At 34.6% G+C, this 22776-nt stretch overlaps 1 protein-coding gene across 10 annotated transcripts in view; it reads right to left on the reverse strand.

Moving 5' to 3' along the window:
* Positions 1-22776, reverse strand: part of C2CD5 (C2 calcium dependent domain containing 5) — an 82749-nt gene that overhangs the window by 32334 nt on the left and 27639 nt on the right. For 9 of the 10 annotated variants that reach the window (XR_002645165.2, XR_002645164.2, XM_089920383.1 and 6 more), the window contains 3 exons: positions 15745-15853; positions 3851-3965; positions 673-768 (listed from right to left, as the gene is read on the reverse strand). The exons of the other annotated variant lie outside the window; for it this stretch is intronic. Coding sequence is in view for 7 of the 9 variants with exons in the window: in XM_089920383.1 (XP_089776509.1) it covers positions 673-768; positions 3851-3965; positions 15745-15853 (320 nt within the window). In the remaining 2 variants the exon portion in view is untranslated. The remainder of the gene's footprint in view (positions 1-672; positions 769-3850; positions 3966-15744; positions 15854-22776) is intronic. 10 annotated transcript variants of the gene reach the window in all.

Genomic DNA, 22776 nt, shown 5'->3' on the forward strand with positions numbered 1-22776 from the left:
ATTTATATTATTTGGGCAAACTCTGGTACCAAACTAATAGTTTTTGGTATATATATTTGATAACTTCATCGTTTTATGGAAAATACTTATGACATTTATGGAAGCTAACAGATTAAAGGGACCAATAATCAAATAAACCAAAAAGTAATCTCATTTTACCTAATGCTTTCATTTTTGCTTTCTCTTTCACATCTATTAAAGTTATATTTCATGAAGCTTTTATAACATAACTGAAGCTTTTATACATAATTTTCGGATAACATAGTATTTTGATTGTTTTGTAAATTAAGAATTTTATGAAAATTGTTTCATGACCTTTTCCTGTTTTGGAGGTAAGAGAAAGGAAAAGGAAAGGAAGAGAAAACTCAAATAAAATAAATTATTTCTATACTGTAGCAAACAAAAAAATGTATACTTGAAATCCTTCGATTGGTAATCATATGTGTAATTTATCAAGATAATAGAAATAATGATGTGTCATACAGTGCAGAACCCAACACTTCTTTGTTGCTATGGATTAAGTAAAAATCAGTAAAGTGCCTGGTCCTGATTTCAAAATTGCACACCTATAACCCACCCTCGTAGAGAAGGACTAGCCCAGCTCTGAGAGGAAGGAAGTCAACCTCTCCCTCCTCTGCCCTTAAGGAAAATAAGCCAGGCTGTCATGACAACCTCTGTTCCAAACAGCCCTCCACGGTGCCATCCTGCAGAAATCTAGGGTTCAGTACAGCTGCTGTGCCGGATGCAGATAAAATACAGACCTCTTCACTACAAAAGAAAAAAACATAAACAAGTTAACATTTTCAGGGAATCTAACTTTGGAAAATGTTAACTATCAAAGTGATACAAGGGTGACAATTTAAATTTAAAGTTAGACTCTACTAAATATTAATATCACAGGATTACCTCCTAAACCTAGAATAGAAAACAGAAATAATGTTGTTAAAATGGAAAGGATAAGAATTCTTTCTTATTTAAAAATTGTAAAAGATAAAGCATAATATTAATGCCAACTGATTCCTTTATTTTGTTTTTTGTTTGTTTTTTATTTTTTTATTTTTCCATGGAAAGGCATTTTATTTCTAATATAGCAGTGTGACTCCTTTAAAACATGGTAAAGCTGATAAAGACTGGAATGTTTCAAAATATAAGTAGTAATAAACTATATTGCTGAATCCAGCAATAACCCATCAAACCGTATTAAAATACTCTTTAAATGTATACTGAATTTTATTAAAATTATTCTAAAGGCACAACTATGTAAATATCTATATTGTTATAGCTTAATTCAAACTTAATAATAAAAAGATATCTGAAACAAATAAAATACAAAATAAACTAAACAGAGCTTTTGGTACATCATTATATGTACGATAAAAACTGATTTTCAAAAGAATTCTTTGAAACTCTTGATTACATACCACCCAGCTTGAAAGCCAAAAAAATTAAACAATCAACATAATTATTGAATGAGATCACCCAAAGCTAGTGAGAAAAGTAGCAGCCTCGGGACGAAATGCTGGAAACAAAGAGTAAATGGACCAGAAGAAAGGATATAAAAGAAATGGTCTGTAAGAGGCCAGGCTTACAATGTTTAAGTGGGCACTGAGAACGTCAGAAAAAGTAACGGGGAGCCACAGAAGGCACCAAATCAAGGAGCTACAAGAGCAGGTGTGCATTTCAAGGTATGCGTCTCAGGGAACTGAATCCAACAATAGTAAGTAGGACGGGTTAGAACAGAAAAAACTGGTAAAGACAGGATTTAAAGACAAAGACATTTTGAGGTCTAGAGGGAAAAGAGAAATTTGTATCAGGTGAATGCAAACTTCTAAGTAAATTAATTGAACTCATTTCTATAGACTCCTGCAACTGTGATTCATCTCCAGCCACTGATCTACACCTCTGGCCTTCTCCACATGCTAGTCTTTTCGCCTTGAAAACCCTCCCTATGCCTTTTCTCTTCACTGATATAACTCATGCTCATCTCCCAAGATTCAGTTCAAGCTTCAGTTACTTCCTTAACACTTTCTTCCAATCCTACTTCTAACCTCCAGCCTTCTGAGATCCTAAAGCATCCTAGGATGTCTCTATCATAAAATATATTATACTTGTCATACTTCTCCAGGAGAATGTGAATCTGATGGCAAGAACTATGTCTTTTAAAACCATATCCCTAAGACCGGAGAGTGCATGACACGAAATCCATGAATAAGCAAGACTACCTGGGGAGTAAGGCAGGATAAGCATAACAAAGTTAGTCGTTTAACAAAAGGAGAACAGCTACTATGGGAATACAGCAGTTCAAGGGTATCATACGTGGTCTGCAAAGGAAAAGAAAGGGTCCTCAGAAGATGAAATAGCATGGCTCTGTAACATCCTCATTTACTACAGTCTAGTCATTTTTTCTCCAACAAAAATGATCGCCACCACCACAAGAGAGTTATCCATGTAACAGCTGGCAGTGAGAATTATCCAACACAAGGTGGAAAAATAAGACAGCAGAAGGTCACACAGTTTCTAGATGATATCCAACACAAACTTCTGAACGAGCGGAAAGTAGGGTTCAAGGATGGCAGATAGCAAGTAAAGTCAGAACCTATGTAAGGAACTGGGAAAACTCTTGGTTAGGATAAGGGTCAAAACAAACTAGGTGTAAATGAGCAAATGGGATGGGTCGAAAAATATTAAGTTGTGATCCAAGAGGGAAATTTTATGGTTTCAATTTTTTGTTTGTTTTTTTGAAGATGTTGGGGGTAGGAGTTTATTAATTAATTTATTTATTTTTGCTGTGTTGGGTCTTCATTTCTGTGCGAGGGCTTTCTCCAGTTGTGGCAAGGGGGGGCCACTCTTCATCGCGGTGCACGGGGCTCTCACTGTCACGGCCTTTCTTGTTGCGGAGCACAGGCTCCAGTCGCGCAGGCTCAGTAGTTGTGGCTCACGGGCCCAGTTGCTCCGCGGCACGTGGGATCTTCCCAGACCAGGGCTCGAACCCGTGTCCCCTGCATTGGCAGGCAGATTCTCAACCACTGCACCACCAGGGAAGCCCTATGGTTTCAAATTTTTAAAGAGAAGCAGTTTCAAGCGACAGTGAGGTCCAAAATAAGGCTGAAAGTCACGTGGGGATAGAGGATTTGAGAATGAGAAAGTACAATGCCAGGCTGTTAGAAGAGAGATAACCTTGTTTAACTGGAGGAGATTGGCCAAGCAGTAATGAACAAGGCAGAAGAAAGTTTTGGAGGTAGAAGATTCTAAACTGTGGAATGTCATGGATGTTAAGGAGGAGAGGCTCTCCAAATGAAAGGTAGGAGAAAAGTGGATTGAGAACTAGGAGTATGGAAGTCCCCTCCTAACTGGGTAGAGTTAGAAAGGATGATTTGTTGGCAGGAGAAAGTTAAGTTACAGTTAGTAAAAAAAAAGGCAGAAAGAGTTTACAATGAACTTTAAAGACACATGGCAAGTTCATTTACAATAGATCAAGGGTTCCAAAATCCCAGAGGAAGGAGTTAGTGGAGTCACAAACTGGAGTAAAGTAGGCCTAAAGTTAATACTTGCTATGTGCCAGTATTATATTCTCATTTAATCCCTCAATAACCTTAACTGATAGGCAGTTATTATCTCCACTTCAGTGTACAAACTGAGGCTCACAGGAGTAGAGTAACTTTCCCAAAGTTTCACATTAATTAAGTAGCAAAAATGGCATATGAACCTCGGTGTGATATACTCTAAAAAAGCCCATGCTCCTGGACCACTCCACTATTCTTCTTTTCCCTGTATCTGCATAAAGCTTTCCCCCTTTCAGATGACAATCTGTAACCTACAGCATCTAGAAAATCAAGTTGTTTTCATTTACCAGATGCTAGTTGATTCACTGTAGCCCACTACAGCATGACAGCCTAATGCTTTGGCATGTGATTTTATTTCTTGTCTGATTTCTGCCCACCACGCATCTCGAGTTTCTGGTTCATCTGAAAAATAAATTTTAAATCAGTTCACTACTCAATAGCACATTGTCTATCTGAACAAGAAATGGTTAAAGTAAGCATACTCTGGAAGGCAAAGAAGTACTATTCTACAACAGTTTTTAAAACTTCACATCTTTAAAATGCTACTTCTCAAAAAGCTTATTAACATTTTAATTTAATGCTACTTCTCAAAAAGTTTAACATTTTAAACTCGATTGCTAGAAGATAAACCACCTAGCTCTATTTGCTTTATTACTTTAAGGGACATCTATAGGGAGGTATTTTATTAGATACAACTTGAAAGGTAGACCCAGAGTTTCCAGATTCCAATCTTAACCTAAAAGGACATCCTATGTCTCACCTCCCTGAGTGGATACCTTATGAGTTATATCCATAAATTTAACTTAAATTCTGATTTCATTTCCTGGTACCTATTTTTTATAATGCGCTATATTCTGGGTTCTTTCCAAAGCAAAGATTTGTCAATGTGAAAAAGCAGAAAGCCATCTGTAGCCATTCTTCTAAAGAGATGTGGGTCCTGAAGCAAAGTGGCAAGAAATAAAGGGACTGGCCAATGCAAAATAAGGAAAGCAAATACATTTAAAAGATTAATACAAAGAATCTGGTTAATGTTTATAAGGACAAATTTCAGATAGAACACTGTAACTCCATAAATGGCTCTTTAGAATCACAGAATTGCATTTTATTACCATAAGGAGTCCAATATTGCTTGTAATGGAGCATTATAGATGGAGCATCTGTCACACATACTTCCTAATCACTTGCATTTAGCTGCAAACTACTGATGAACAGCAGCTGCATATATAGTAACTTTTTAAGTGCAAAGATGTTTAAAAAAGAAACGGTCTATAATCAGCATATCCTAATTTGTTTCTTTTTGTGGCAATTCCGTTTGGGAACAATTTGGAATAGAAAAAACAACTCTAAATAATATGCTAAGTTCTTACTGTAAATTTTCCACATAAAAGGCACTATTAAGACTGAAAATCAAACAATCCAAAAGCCTTCTTTTTGAATTTCACTACTTACGCAGTTTTCAAATACGTTTTTCAAAATAAGTAGAATAAGCAGAATCATACTCACTAGTGAAATACTGAAGACAGCAAAGTAAAGAAAGGTTAAAAGGCTTGGTATAGCTCACATTCCTATGATCTCCTCCGCAGGGAGGAGATCAGCAAAGGGGAGAAATGAGGAGATAAAAGCCAGAACTACAAATGATGCCAGCCAGTTCTTGATTTAAAGTTTTGGATCCAATACAGAGCTACCTTAAAACTTTCTTTCAGAAGAAAAGAAAGAAAGGCAAACTCCAGGAAACTCAGGAAAAGATCAGAGTACGAGATAAAATAAAGAAGGAAAAGAAACAGAAACTACTACAATATGGTGTCAGCAATCAATATTATGAATTAAGAAATGTGTGAGACAATTAGGCGGCCCTATTTTGCACATACGCTACTATGTTAAAGAACTGCTTCATATTCCTAACTGACATGTAGACGTCAACAGCACAAATACACTTTCAAATCCATTCTTTTTAGGACATACATGTTTTCAGACCAATTTGGATATCTATTTAACATCATCCTTTCCTAAAAGGGAAATTTTATACCACTAAGATGAACTATTATTCAAGTAGTTGCTCAATCTATCAAAGTACTTATGATTCTTTGAAAATAGATATCACAAATAAGAGAAACATATCTCAGTTTAGAAAATAATTATTTTCCTGAAAAACTATGTAAAACAAAAAGTCTAACTTTTCTAAAATTTAATAGTAGAACATGCTATTTACTTTTTACATCATCCCAGTATTTACAATACTACTTGCTAAACCAAATAATCGTACACTACATTTTTAGATTTCTCACAGTAGGTTTGCCTACATATTGCTGCAAGTAATACACGGTAGCTTTTCTGTTTTAAAAATGAATTTTACAGGAATTAATCCTCAATATTGTTGTTTAAATTAATGAAAAATGGAGGAAGTTACTTATTTTAAGTTCAAGATCTATTTATTTAGAAAGGCCAGCATGCCTAAATGGAAAAATATGTAATAATAATTACTATGAGATACATGTAACCACAGAGAATACAAAGTTTTTTTACATCAAACTTACCTTGGTATAATACATAAAATAATCAGATAATTAAACCAAACACTATGAAAGAATAAGTGGCTGATTAAAAAAAAAAAAAAAAAAACCAAGAAAAAATGCTGAATGCAGCGCAAGTAGAGCATTCATTCTCTTCTGACAAGTTCACAAGCAGCCTTTGACACATGAGCCACACAATTACACATGGGGATGCCACTGTTAATAAAGTATTTACAAGCTTAATAAAAGCTAAAGAGTTACATAACAGGGGGGCTAAGGAAGCAAATGGCATATGTCCACACTCCAAAGAATTTCTTAAATTTGGTTTTTGGCTAAAGCAAAAGCTCAAAGAACGAAGGGTTTTGCAAAGCAGATTCAGCAGACAAGAGCCAGAAACAGTGGATGTTTTGGCGCATGCTTGGATCAGGTGACAGTACAGACTGAAAACTATGGCAGCTCACTGAAATGGTTACAGAAAGTAATGGCCCTAGATTCTAGGTGAAAGCAAGGCAAGCATACAGTAGGGAGCACTTAATCACAAACTAGTAATTGGATTAACAATAATTACCTACAACTGTAAGCAAGAAGTCAAAGGAACTTTTTGGCTATTAAATTTAGGGGTTAATTAAGATAAAATTAGGATAAATCAATTTATTTAATATTACAGAAAAATTAAATTTATCTTCAAAGCCTGTTTTATACTTAATGCCAGAGATGAGCCAGAGAAAATTCAAGTAGTAATCATAACTCAGCCTAACTTATTACCACTGAAAATTCAGAAATATCATAGTTGCCTAACTTATTACCACTGAAAATTCAGAAATATCATAGTATTTAATCCCTATTAATGGAATTTTTAAAGCTTAGAAACAGCTAATTACATTTCTTACAGGAAACACACTAGTGAATTTGAAGTGTTTTACTCACCCTACAAAAGTAAAAACTAAGGATTTACCATACTAATATAAAAGGCAAAACAAAGAGTCCAGCTTAAAAATTTGCTGGCAACTATACATGCCATATATGAAACTGGATACAATCTGGTCACTTGAAGGATATACAGCTGAGATGCGAGGGTTGCAAATAAACATTTCAGAGATGTCAAGAAAAAAATATTTTCACTTTAAATACCATGCTCCTCCCAATAATCTATAGAATTACTTATAATTATAAAAAGATTATCATTTTAGGAGATATTAAAAGTTATATATTTATACAAACTATATTTCATACTATTTTGTGTTTTTCTTCTAAGGGTCAAAACTCTTCATTGCTAATATCACAAATCTTTTACTATATCCTTTTAATTGTAGGCATGAACTGAGCTCTAGACCTCACTGATGCCTTTTTTAGGGGTAATGTCTTCATGCCTGGGTTGACACCACAGTCAATTCATTTTACTACTGTTACTTGTCTAGAGCATGGCCATAGCTTGATATCTTGCCATCGTTTTAGCATTTTATCTTGTTTTTGAAGTACAGGTGACACTGGTAAAGATTCTTAAAATGACAGTAATAGTTTACACCTCAAAAAGTAAAGAAATGAACAACTCAACATAACACGCTTTTATAAAACTGAATCCCTTTGAGATTTTAGGCAATTACACACTTGCAACTAAGAAACGCTGACTACCTAAAGTGTTCAATTTAGTTCTATTTTTATATAGCTCTAGAAGAGAATAACTCTGTCCTTGGGAATCTTTTAATCTAGTTGAAAGAAAAACAGGAAATGGATAGTTATTCAATCTAATTTTTAAATAAGCAAGAAAGATGAAGTGTTAGGTAGGATTTTCAGTACAATGATAGTGTATCTTGTTAACGGACAGCACAAAAAGCTACATTCTCAAATACCTGAAATTAATATTCCAACCCAAAACAACCTTTTGAAGAAGATATATTTCCCCTAATGAAATAGAAATTAGAGAGTTCAGGTTCAAGGGAGTATACAACCTTAAACTGGATGGTGATTCAGTAAAGACTAAAAAGAAGAGTCTCATTATAGAAGAAGTGATGTGCAAAGTCAGAGAAAACTTCAAGACATAGTAATTTAGAATGTTAGGATGGTGGCTGGGATACAGTCCATGTTGGATCAAACTGGAGTCTTTACTATTTGTAAAAAAAAAAAAAAAAAAAAAAAGTCAAATATGTAATCTACTCCTTGATTGTGAAATTTCACTCTTTATACATAATGTAACTGGCGACCAGTTACATTATTTTATACAGAGAGAGAATGATATATTACATTTACATGTTACATTAAAATAATGTAACAGAATATCCAGTTACACTTTACATATACATATATATGAAAAGAGTGAAATTTCACACTTAAGGAGATTACCCATCTGACTTTTTTTTTAACAGTAAAGAATGAAAAGTAATGAATATCGTTACATTATGTATAGAGGGAAAATTATGTATTACAGTTATATGTCACATTATAAAGAAAAGCTCACATGTCACGCATGCTATATTTATGCCTTCTTGAACTCTATATATCTATTTCCTGAAAACCTTATTAAAATACTGAAAACCAAAAGCTGCTTAACTACTTTAGGCTTAGTTTGCACAGCTGCTCATGAGTGTCTCTCAGACATAGAAAAATAATAATTGCTGAGATTATCAGCAGAATTCAAGTTCCAAGAAAGCCTATCTCCATTTAACTAACACACACACACACACACACACACTCACAGAGCAAAATAGTATAACAAAAAGCCTTGACCAGGTATGTAAAAAGGATGAGGATTTACACTGGATGAACACTGGTGTTCCCAATCCCCAGCATTGTGCTCAAGACATGGTGGGCACTCCACAAACAACCACTGAAGAAATATTTGCATGATCAGACTGATATGTATATTCTATAAATATTTCCTTATATATCAGCTGACTCATATTTTGTTAAAAGTAAATATTTTTAAAGCAGTAACTATACATTTCTTAGGTTTTAACTATTAATTTTTGCCCCCAAAATAAAGTGAAATTTCTGAACAACTACAGTTCTAAAAACTAACAAAAAAGAGTAATATTTTCTAAATTCAGACCACTAATCTAGAGCTTGCATTATCACTAGCCAAAGTTCATTTACTATAAGACTGAGAAAATCTTCAGCCTAATGTCTTAAAATCTACAATCTGTCTAAAACTTAAAAAAAAGAAAACTTTTTAGAATATTCTCAGAAACAAAAGAAGTTAGTTTCAAACACCTTGTTTTACTAACTCAGGACTTAAAAACACTCTTAAAAATACTGTCTAAGTTTATAAGCTATTTCAAACTAGTACTTTTCAAACCACATTATATAACTACTTTATATTTCCTCTTGTCACTTCCTGAAAAAATTATCTAAGCTGACAGGCATCCTACACAAGAAAAAATAACAAATTTCACTCAACTCACTGAGACTATTACTAATTAAGAAACATGTATGTGTGAGCTATTCAGAAATAATTTTAGTGGTAAACTCAGAAGAAAAAAAAAGATCATAGCCATCTGAGAAACAATAAGCTCAGGCTATGAAAATTTACTCTTAAAAGTTTACAACTGAACTTTCAAATAGACTTGAGTTTCCACATGCCCCCTGGGATGTCAGACTTCTAGACATGTGGAATAACCTTAATCTATCTTTCTCTCTCAGCTGAAAGTTGCCAAGAGCCTGTTTCACTCACCACATCCTACTAATCACCAAGTCCTGTGGATTTTACATTATAAATAGTTCGTAAATTTATGGTTACGAGTTTAAGTCCTGAAGCCAAAGTAGTAAGGTTGAAACTCTGGCTCAGTCACTTTCTATTTTACTTTGGGGAAACTGCTACATTTCATATTGCTCATCTACAAAATAGGAATAATGCCTATGTCAGGGTTGTGTTTTGAGGATTAAATGATCTACTACCATAAAGCACTTAGAAGAGTATGCAGTACATAGTAAGTGCACTATAAACCTTTAGCTCTCCTATTACCACCAAATCCTAGGTCACTTATCTGGCCAGTACCACTGCAGTCTACTAACTGGGCTCCCTGTCTCTAGTCTCGCTGCTTTTAAATCCATTCTCCAACCTCTAGTCAATGATTTAATGCAAATGTGGTCATGGGCTACCCTGTCTTATTCCTATGCACCTCCTGCTCCTGGCATGTCACATACAGATCCGCAAATGTTACATCCTCCTTCCTAGCAGCAAGATTCATCTTGTCTTTCTCAAAGTCTGTTACCAGGCCAAGAAAATAAGAAACAAGGTAAGAAAAGGTAATAATTTTTAAATAAATTATCAGATAATGAGTTCCCTTCTTCCTGCTCTATAAAAATATTTTCTATCACTTGTAGTTAACACAAACTAAGACAACAAAGCAGGAGAAAAGGGGGCAGGAAAAAAAAGGTAAACTAACAAAGACATTCTAAATTAATGGCAAAAAACTTAAAATAAGTATGAAGTAGCTATGTAATAAACATCATCAAATGAGTAATGGCTAGGATATTGTTTTGCACATGCTTGAAGTTTCAGAACTACATTCAAAGAATGTATTAACATGGCTCCAAATACACTGTCTGAAATATAAATCTGCGTGAATCTCCCATATACCATCCAACACTGAGCTCAAGAATTACCACCTCTATAAGCTTCCCTGCCACATAGCGTTAATCCTGCCTTCCTCTTTAACTCTGTATCTTGTATCACTCCATAACACACAGTAATCCATTTACATATTCTTCTATCCTCCCAGAATATGAGCTTTCTGAAAACAGGAGGACTGGCACCTTTGCACACCTATTATCTAGTGAACTGTATGGCCCAAAATAAATTCTAATAAATGTGTGCATGATATATCGTATTTCATGAAATACTATTGTGTGATATAAAATGTTCTCCTATATTTTTCCACATTTTAATGTTTCTGAAATAGGAATGTCTAATAATTAGTAAGTATGTTTGACTACCATGTGTTCCCTTCTCTTTTCTCTTGGAAGGCATCTAACACCTGGTATTCAGAGGGTCCAGAAAATACAATATTGATGAACAGTTTCTAGCATTAATAGAAACTGTATCAACAACTACTTTTCTTACTGATGTGGTCAATTCTTGATTTTCTATGGTAATACAGGACAGGAGTGGCTAAATATTCCCTAATGATGGAGAAAAATATATAAATGATTTGAATATATTTACCAAATAAATCACTTTTTTTCAGAATTATCAAGTTATTTTTCTGAAACTAGTATCCGAAAAAACCTGGTTTCTGAATATGTGCCAACTATTGGAATCAAAAGATTCTAACACCTCAATCAAAAGCATACAACTATGAGCGCATTGAACTAAAAGCGTCATCTTTTAATACGCTATAACATATCCACCTTTTCTTTCTTATACTTACTACTGGACTTTATTTTAAATGATGGCAAGATATACTGCTTCCTCAACCATGTTTTTCCTCGCCAGATTCTGTAATTCTGCTTACATGGGACAAAGTCTTTATTATGTCTACAAGATTTAACTTTTGCCTTTTCCACTTTTCCAAAACTGTTCTATCATTTAATACACCTCTCATTCTAAACATATTTGCCCTCACAAGGTTTCAGGCTCCTTAAATTATTAATGATTTATGCCCTCAATGTCCTGTTCTCATGTAATTAGCCTTTTTCTCTGCCCACTACCCTAATCTGCCTATGTTTTAAAAATATATTCTTATTTTTATTAAATGAATCCAGCAGGGTATTTTTAATTTCTCACTAAAAATTAAGTATAAAGCATGACATTACAAATGATTAATTCTAATCAATGTGATAACATGCTGGCAAAAACTTGGATAGAAAATAGAGGTAATTTCCCCAAAGATTTACCAATTGATGTCGGTCTAAATCTGCAAAGGTTGGACTTGATCAGATTGTGTACTAGACTGACTTTAGGTAAATCTACATGATGAACATGAGTTACTTCATAGTCAAACATGCACTACTTACATCAGAACTTACATCCTGGACTCCTAAGAACAAAAAAAGTTTACAATATTGAAAAGATTATGGGATATTATCTCAAATGCTAAGCCTCCTGGTGTTTCTGTTTTTCTGTAAATAGATGTACTTTCTGACGCAATTAACTGAAAAAGTTCTATAGGAAAATACCAGTTTCTGATACTAAATCAAAATGGCTCTAGTACTTAATTTAAATCTAAAATAGAAATAACATAAAAATATAGATATTTATATTAACAGAACATGCTTTTAACAAAAAGAAAAATTGCCTTTGACTCTAAACCACATCATCAGCTGTAAAGCTATCTTAGTTTAGTTTCTTTAAAAGCTACAAACTATATTCATATGTAAAATTACTTAAAAAGAAAAAATATATTCTCATGTCGAAGGGGAAGGAGGAAAGCTTATGAAAGCTGTTAATCCCCCCAAAATCTGCTCTTACTTACCAAATTTTGGAACACTCTAGAATTATAAATAAAAATGCTAAGCTATACTTTTATAATATTTATAGAACACTAAATATATTATAATCAAATCTCAATTGAAGTTTAAATATACTTTACAATTATTAAACTAGTCATTTAATACTTATACATTTAACAATTAATATTTCCTTAATCACAAAGCTAATGCCAGTGTCATTTACCTGATATGAAAAAACTGTCCAAAATGTAATAAATATAATTTAAAGTTATCATTCTGAAAGTTAATCACCTAACAGAAGTCATTCATAATTTATGGTATTTCTATGGTTCTGATTAATTCATTTTAGTTAACACATTTTTATGTTTGCCATTTCCATGGAGATTACAAAAGTTATCACATATGTATTGCAAAATGTATCTGTATAACTGAATTGACATTAAGCCTATTTAATCTAGAACATTTCTAAAAACTTCACTGAGCTGCCATAATTTTTGTCAGCATATGTAGTACTGAATGACCATTAAAATACCTGAATTGAAACTATTCCAGTCTAGCAGTTTGTAAGATCTTGTGTTACCCATAATTCCGACAAAGGCTGAGTTCAAAACAGCAAATTAGTAGATCAGTTTTAGGTGCAGAATAGTAAGAAAAAAACAAAAAACACTACAAATAAGAACACAATTGACAACACCACTTGACAGGAACTAGAAAGACACAGACAGCAGAGTTAATAAGAAGTAGAAATAGAGAAGAAGGAACATGCTATCATAATCTAACATTAACTAAAGTCTAATTAAAGATAATTACCTTTTCAAAACCACCCCACTCTTTCCCTTATTGGATGACCCTGTTTGCTTAATATTTAAAAAGAGGAAGTTCCAAAAGAAATAACTCCAAAATACAACCCATAGAGTTAGCAGGTGGTTGTGATTTTAAAATAAGACTTTTCCTTTTACACTCAGTGTGAAAAGAAAATTTCCCATATTCACTAGTCAAAAAACAGCTGCAAGATTCATCTGAGAGTCCAATACAGCACTTTTAACATTAGCACATGCACCTCATCCATCATAATTTTCTCTCGGCAGAGTAACTCAGTGTCATAAAATTAATACATCATCATTATGGTAGATGTTAACTGAGTTTTGTTTTAACATTCAGCTCTTTTCAAAATTAAAATTTTTTTCATAAATAATTATTTAAGGGGCCTGGAGATTAAGAAAATGTTAAGCAAATGTTCCTTTTTAATGCATAATACACATACAAAAAACACAATGCAAAGAATGTGATAACTATATCAAAATAATATAATAACTCGACCATTAGACTATGTAATTGATTTGTGTTTAACTGAAAATAAAACAAAACTGAAATACAACTTACATAACATTAAAGTATTTATATGTATATGCCCACAATCTTCTGGGAAATAAAACATTAGTAACTGAGAATTTCTCCATGTGAACTGAAAAAATATTCTGATAGAGAAGGAAAGGAAGAGAATGGATGAGCTGTAGTTACAATACACAAAATATATTCTGTAATAAGGAAGGATTCGTGTTTTCTTCCCTGGGTCTGGATTCTTACATTTCTTACACAGCTAGAATAAACTGGCAAGTATGGAAAACCCCCAAAAGCAGTTGTTGTTGTTTTTAAGTAATGCCATGTAAAATATGGCTCTCTACTTAAACTTAGTTAAGTAACCTTCATTTGTTCTCCCAGACTCTACAGCTTACTCAGAGTATGTGGAAGCAATGATGACATCAAAATGTTTTCAATAAACAGAAGACATCACCAACAACTGAATACATTCCTGAATTTTTGGAGCTATTAGATCCATGGGTGGGTGCCATCTATCAAAATATTTGAGTCAAGGGTCCACAGAAACACAGGTAGCTTGGCCTTGGGTCACCCAGTTAATGTCAAGTATTAACTCAGTATTTCCTTGCACTTTCCAAATAATTCAAGTTCCTAAACACACAGATATGAAACTTGGCATAGTCCTCAAGGTCTCAATCCAGTAAACTGGCCTCAGTCTAAACATGCCTTTTAATTACTGCAGAATACGCAAATACTACATGAAGATAAGATCTTAGATTGACTCAAAAAGTAAGGAACAGGGAAAAAAAAATAAACCAGAGAAGAAAAAGAGAAGACTGGTGCTTAAAAGATGTATTTGCTCAGCTTTAGAGTTAAATAATCCTAGCTAGTCTTGTTTTTCTGAAATCCTGTTCAGGGTCTAGAAAAATTCCATTCTGCTTAACTCAAATGACATCAAACCATAGGACACAGATTAAATTTCTTAAAAATCTAAAAGAATGGTAATGCTCTGTATCCTCAAAATCACTATTTGTGTTTTGCATACAATAATTTCAAAGCATTTTTCTCTTTTATATAGCTGTCGGTACAAGCCCCAGGAAGAGGTTACTGGAAGTGACAATTTAAAATTTTCAAAAACATATCTGATACGTGCCAAGTAAGAATATTAATATAACTTCAGGTTTAAGGTATGTCATCAAAATAATAAGTGATTTGAGCAAGTTACTGGGCATCTAGTCAATGAGAGATGTGAGAACAGAGTCCATAGGAAAGTTCCTACCATACTTATCATGCTTATTTTAGGTTTAGAAAAATCATCAAAGCATTTTTAGTCCAAGGGCTTGAAATTACTAGGACTTCCATGCCTCTTCTCTTTTATAATCAAGACCCCGTGTTTTAAAGAAGTGAGCTGTTATTTTTTCTTGTTCACTTATATGGAACAAATAGCTACATGAAAGAAACCAAGGACCCGAAGAGAACAGTTGCCTTTTTTAAACTCTTAAGGTACTCTACACAATGTTTACAATTACATTTTAAAAGAATACTTCTTTTATGAATAAGGAAATTACTCAAAATCCATAAAGAATTATTGCTAGTGAAAAGAATTAACACCTTAAGCCAATGGCCACAATGATCAAATTGTAAAATTTGTTATCTGCATGGGTCAAAGAAAATAATAGCTGACTCAAAAGTGACTTAAGGATTCCCTCAAAGTGATACACCTTGGCCAAAGATGAATCAAGATTTGTTCTGTATACAAACGTAACTAAAATATATACTTCTACTTAGTTTAATTATTTTTAATTAAGATTACTGCAAATATTTTAGAGCAACGTGCGTCAGTTCATACTTTCTTTGTCATTCTTCTTTCTGGATAGATTTGGCTTAAAAAATTATAAAAATCAATGTTAATAATCACAATGTAAGTAAATGAAACATCGAAAACAAACTTCTAAAGAACATACCAGGATTGTGGATACGATCCAAAAGCTTCACAGAGCGTGCACTAACAACTCCCCCGACATGCACGAGGAATCCAGGAGGAAACGCCGTCAAGGTAAAAAATGGAAATTCCTAGTAGAAAGAACGGGGGAAGAAAACAACTGACCATGTGTGAAGTACAAAAAATGTGCTTATTAAAAAGCTTGTCATAAGGAAATGAATTCTACCCCTTACAAAAGGCTACCAATTATGCATTACAGATGCTTTGTAATTAAAAGTTTTCTTGGATGTTAGAGCTCTAAATCCATTTTCCCACATGTTATACAAAGTCCGAACACTCTTTTTATCAATTCTAAATGAGAAAAAAAACGTTCTCAGAGTTCTAAATTAAGATATTTGAACAGGGGGCTTCCGTGGCGGCCCAGTGGGTGGGACTCCTCGCTCTCACTGCTGAGGGCCCGGGTTCAATCCCTCGTTGGGGAACTAAGATCCCACAAGCCACACGGCGTGGCCCAAAAAAAAAGGTATTTGAACACACTCTTCCTTCCTCGCAATCTCCTATTCTGATGCAAGGTGGCAATGAGACAGGAGGGCGGGGGGGGAATTTGCCTGCCCTGCTACCCCACACCTACTTCTCAGTGGGCGTAGACTATCCCTCAACACACATACCCTATCCCGGGCTACCAGTAAAGACTCTGAAGGTCTGGGGCAGGAGATGGAAAAGAATGTGGGACTCAGGGAGGAGGAGACAGAGATGAGCAGATCAGGTTAAGAGCTACATAGAAAGGTGAAGAGAAGAGCCAATGTCAAGTTCAGGTGGGCAGAGAATCATTGTGTGAGATTATTTACTCTATTAACATGGGGGCAGCAGGAAAAAAATGTAAAAACATAAATGCGTATTGAGAAAGGGGAGAGGTATGCAGATGACAGTAAGGCGAGCAATAAAATTCTACAAGTTCTTTTAGGCTTTATTCTCCCCTTCTCTCTCAAGGATATCAAACTTGTCAATTTAGAGACAAAGAGAAGCATGCGAGAGAGAAATGGTAAAGCAGAGAAAGGAAATTCATTGAAACAACACCCAGAAAGAAAGGGGAGTTCCTGTGGTTGCCCAAATACAGAAGCCTCTCGCGTTGTACAAATTGGATGCAAGTAAGGGAAACTTATTATCCAACCTGTCTAGCTGCAAGATTAATGTAGCTCACTTAACCAGAAGTCACTTACCAGTAGCCTCAGCTATTCAGAACATAACTGAGAACTGGAAAATAAGCAAAACAGGGCCCTCAACAGTCAAAAGAACTGTTATAGTTCCAAGTACTAAACTTTAGGTACTTCATTCGTAAGAGATCCCCACAGACCATATTCATATGATGATATATGGTAATTATAAATGTATAATGTTAGGAACATATTCTAAAATCTATTGGTATCTTTTTTTCTGGACCCACAGCAGATTAAATGCAGCAAATAAAAGCTGGGAGATAAAGAATATTACTAGAAGCAGGCACATTAAAAACAGCAAGATTACTGATTGTCTGCTTAAAGCATGGAGAGTACGAACTGACCAAAGCATAATTCACACAGCATAGCAACTTGGAGCCATTTACCACAGAGGCAAACAGTCCTGCACACCTCAATAACTCATGAGATACAGTATTAAAAAATATGTGTGTGCATGTGTGTGTATACATACACACACATACATATTTAGAAATAAATTCATTCGAATTTAAAAGTAATCTTTAACAAGGGCAAGAAAAACCTAGGCTATACAAAAAGGAGTAAAAAAACAGTCAATGGAAGTGGACAGGTTTGGTCCAGCTGATAGGAAGAGGAAAAGGAAGAGAAGGGAGACGACGGGAGGAGAATTTTACTTAAAAGTATTATAAAATGGTTAGTCAAGATAGCTCCTTATTTCCATCTAAATTTTTTAAAATATAAGTTTTAAATGAGGAATGTACAGGTAAGCTTATGTTACTGGAAACTTTAGTATTTTACCTAATAAGTTAGATCTCTAAGGTTTTTCAATTTTAAGAATACGGAAGTTTTTAAATTTCCTCAAACTACTGTGGCCAAGTATAAAAAAACACTTTACACTTAATCTTGATAGTTAACATTTTAAATATTCTGGGTAAGAGACACTGAAAATGAAAATTTTGTAAGCTAAATGGAAAACAGTACTTCCACCAAAAATTGAGAAATAAATTAGGTAAATTCCATGCTGGAAACCATCTGCATATAAGATTTCAGATAAGTATGAAAAAAATGAACCTAAATGATTTCTCTATTCAGGATTCTTTGACTCTTCTCCCCAGATTTCAGAAGATGGGATAAAGGGACAGGAGGGAAAGCATCACTCTAGAGCCGGTCACAGCAGAAAATGTAGGGGAATGGCTGCCCAAAGAGGCGGAGACCCACGCTACCAACTTAAACTCTGTCCTAACTGTCCCCAGTTCATCCAGCACACTCCGTCAGTTTAACACACAAAATTTAACCTACAATTAAAATGACATCGTTAATCAACCCAAATTAGCATCTTCAGACAATTCTCTCAGAAGAGCTGCTGCCAGTATCTCAGCTGACTGTTAAATACCTATCCTCCCACTACCATCACCAATGACTACTATGGAGCACTTACAGTGTGCCAGTCCTACACACAGTAGCTTAAAACTATGCTTCACAATCTTTCCCACACCCTGAGACAGAGGTACCATCATCTCCGTGTTTCAGGTCAAAAACTGAGATGAAGAGGGCTTAGGTTCTCTCTGAACCACAGACTTTATCACTTGGCTTCTTGCCATTTCCGGTTAAAACACTGAGTTAAAGAATTGATTTTAATCTCTAGTCCGTTACTATACCTGATGAATCTATAGGTTCTCTTTCACTGAAAAGGACAGCCTCCTTAAGATCAGCCCAAGCACACCCTGCTTTCAATGTCCAGATGGGAATGCCAGGGACTACAGAAGACATTTTCTCTGGAAAGCCCTTATATTAAAAGTATCCTGGTGGTTAAGAATCCGCCTGCCAATGCAAGGGACACGGGTTCGAGCCCTGGTCCGGGAAGATCCCACATGCCACAGAGCAACTAAGCCCCTGTGCCACAACTACTGAGCCTGTGCTCTAGAGCCCGCGAGCCACAACTACTAAGCCTGCGTGCCGCAACTACTGAAGCCCGCGCGCCTAGAGCCCGTGCTGCACAACAAGAGAAGCCACCACAATAAGAAGCCCACACACCGCAACCAAGAGTAGCCCCTCAGTCTCTTCAATAAGTGATGCTGGGAAAACCGGATACCTACATGCAAAAGAAGGAAATTAGAACATTCTCTAACACCATACACAAAAATAAACTCAAAATGGATTAAAGACCTAAATGTAAGGCTGGATACTATACAACTCTTAGAGGAAAACGTAGGCATAATACGCTATGACATAAATCACAGCAAGATCTTTTTCGATCCACCTCCTTGAGAAATGGAAATAAAAACAAAAATAAACAAATGGGACCTAATGAAACTTAAAAGCTTTTGCAGAGCAAAGGAAACCATAAACAAAACGAAAAGACAGCCCTCAGAATAGGAGAAAATATTTGCAAATGAAGCAACCGACAAGGGATTAACCTCCAAAATATACAAACAGCTCATGCAGCTCAATATTAAAAAAACAAAAACAAAAAACCCAATGAAAAAATGGGTGGAAGATCTAAATAGACATTTCTCCAAAGAAGACATACAGATGGTTAAAAAGCACATGAAAAGATGCTCAACATCACTAGTTATTAGAGAAATGCAAATCAAAACTATAATGAGGTGTCACCTCACACAGGTCAGAACGACCATCATCAAAAAATCTACAAACAATAAATGCTGGAGAAGGTGTGGGGAAAAGGGAACCCTCTTGCACTGTTGGTGGGAATGTAAACTGATACAGCCACTATGGAGAATAGTATGGAGGTTCCTTAAAAAACTAAATATAGAAGTACCATATGATCCAGCAATCCCACTCCTGGGCATATACCCAGAGAAAACCGTAATTCGAAAAGCTACATGCAACCCAGTGGTAACTGCAGTGGTATTTACAATAGCCAAGACATGGAAGCGACCTAAATGTCCATTGATAGAGGAATGGATAAAGAAGATGTGGTATATATATACAATGAAATATTACTCCACCATAGAAAAGAACAAAATAATGCCATTTGCAGCAACATGGATGGACCTAGAGATTGTTATACTGGGTGAAGTAAGTCAGACAGAGAAAGGCAAATATCATATGATATCGCTTATACATGGACTCTAAAAAAAGGCTACAAATGAACTTATCTACAAAGCCGAAATAGAGTTACAGATGTATAAAATAAACATGGTTTACCGGGCGGTAAGGGAGGGGGGAGGTTTAAATTGGGAGATTGGGATTGACAGATATACACTACTGTATATAAATCAGATAACTAATAAGGACCTACTGTATAGCACAGGGAACTCTACTCAATACTCTGTAATGGCTTATATGGGAAAAGAATCTAAGAGTGGATATAGGTATATGGATAACTGATTCACTTTGCTGTACAGCAGAAACTAATACAACATTGTAAATCAATTATACCCCAATAAATATTTAAAAAAAAAAAAAAAGAGTAGCCCCTGCTCACTGCAACTAGAGAAAGCCCGTGTGCAGCAACGAAGACCCAACACAGCCATAAATAAATAAATAAACACATACATACATACATACATTTTAAAAAAAAAATCTTGCCCTGTGGAGCCTAGATAAGACTTCATATGTTAATACTTTGACATAAGCCAAGTACATGCAGCATAAATCATTTAATAGCATGTGCTCAAAGACAGGCTAGTTGAAAATTCTGAGAACAAAATGGATTTTTTTTTTAAGATTTAAATAGGATTTTTCTTAGAAGACAGTTAAGCAATTTTTTTTGAAATCAAAGATTCTTTTTATTATCTCAAGACACCACAGTAAACTTTCTAGATATAAAACTCCATGCCAGGTTCCTACTATGACTTATTATATAATTTTATCCCCACTTCTAAAATGATAATTTGTCAAAAGACTTTGCTTTATATATCTAAGTTTCCCAAAGTTAAAGGAAGTTTCTTTCTTTAAATGGAAGACTCCATGGTAAAATATATTTGGGAAATACTAGGTTAAACTAAGTCAATTAGGTTTCTTTATTGAAGAAAAATATACATCCCGGAATCTAAAAAGTAACTTCATTTTTCTTACAAGTGAAAAAAAAAACATATTGAAAAAATAAATCTATTTGCTTTACAGCAAACAGTTTATAGGCAGAACCTAAATCTAAATAAAAGTTTTATCTCTATTTCTCATCTCCCAATAATCTGATACCTGTTACCAAGGTCTTGTCAACTTATTTTTTAATGCTTTTGTGAGAGAAAAAAAATAATAACACTTTCAATTTTGAGAACTGCTACTTGAATAACTCATAAAATAAAAAATGATGGACAAATAAAGCTTCTCTTTTCCATAAGAAAAAAAAGCCATATAATTTATTAAAGGTAGCAAGGGGTAGAAATGAGTATTTTAAAATGAATATATAAAATGATAAGTAGATCATGTGTTCAATTTGATCGAGTGTTCAACTTGGCAGAGTTAAGGCGTATCTGTACACATACAGGGAGAATTCTTCATACTTCTGTACATATTTTTCCCATACTAATGGCAACCACAGGTAAATGGGAAAGCCAAACAAGATAATGCTTTTTCTATTTATTACGTACACAGGGTAGAGAGGGAGGCTCACAAATTCAAGTAACTGCCACTGCAAGGTTCGGTAATGTAAATATATTGCCAATTGAGGCTTTATAAAGTTGTAAATGAAAACTGTAGTTCTCCACACCTTTGCTGTTAATGCCACGAGGATTATCTAGTAATGTATGCCCAATGTGTTAATGTGTCCAAAATTTTAAGAATTTTTGAAAGCATATTTGAAAACATAAATATTATCCAAACTAAATCCAAAACAATTTTCATTGATTAGTATTTTTTTTTCTTTTAAAGCTAGGTGCTCTTCAAACTTCTTAGTACAGAGAGTAAAGTCATGGGCTTAACATACAAGCAAAATCTCATTATAGCAAATGTCAAGGCAACTCAAGTTTTTCTGTTCCTGTGAATTCTAGAATGGTAACTAGATTACAGGAAATATTCCTAGTGTACAGGACTCGAGAGAGTGTAAAACTGGGAGTAGGGAGGCAGTAAGAGCTCTCTGGCCTAAAAACTGTAAGTGACACACACCTTTATTTGACCTTCTTCCCCATGCTGTTAGTCTATGTTTGGTTTCAATGCACAGTCTGAAAGTTTAGGTGGGCTACTTGATGGCCTGGTTGGTATGCCTGCCAAATGTGAGAGTAGCTGAAAGGCAACTGCTGCCTAACTGCTGCCTGACAGAGCATAAGGCAAAGAACTAGGTATTGCTAAAGTCCCATCGCTCTGTTTGTTCAGCTCTGTTCTCTGGAGCCTCGTCTAAAAGGCAAACAGTGCGTACACAGATACTTTCAGCACTAGGAAAGAAAGTCTAAAAAAATTACTTATTGTACTGTTTATAATAATAGGATCTGAAAAACACTCTTCTCAAAAGTCAACCTCTAGAAAAGAAATACCTTTGGTTTATAAAATACATCCTTTTACAGCCATTCACTATGTTTCTTTTTCTTTTAATTTAATGCGAGTATAAAATGGAATATGTAAAAGAAAATTCTGTAAACGCTTATAACTTCCAAATCAGACATAATGAAAGCTATGGAACTGTGCCTTAAAATAACTGACATGACATATAAAATCATGCACTGTATTAGTTAAGTAGGAAAAAAAATGAGCCTCATAGTGCTATTAAATTAAAATAAGAAACTTTGCATTATGAAAAGGAAAAAAGCTGGCAACATTTGTTAACAGCTTAAATAAAATTTAAATGATCAAGATTCAAACTACAAAAGCTACCAATACATGAAATAGGTTCTCACACAGGTTCAGAAACATACCCGCCTCCTACAGAACCTATGAGGTGATCCTCCCTTAGCAATGAA

This window comes from Delphinapterus leucas, chromosome 11 (assembly GCF_059928025.1).
Source record: "Delphinapterus leucas isolate spDelLeu-1000000601 "Yukka" chromosome 11, BTC_Dleu_Yukka2, whole genome shotgun sequence".
NCBI lineage: Eukaryota > Metazoa > Chordata > Mammalia > Artiodactyla > Monodontidae > Delphinapterus > Delphinapterus leucas.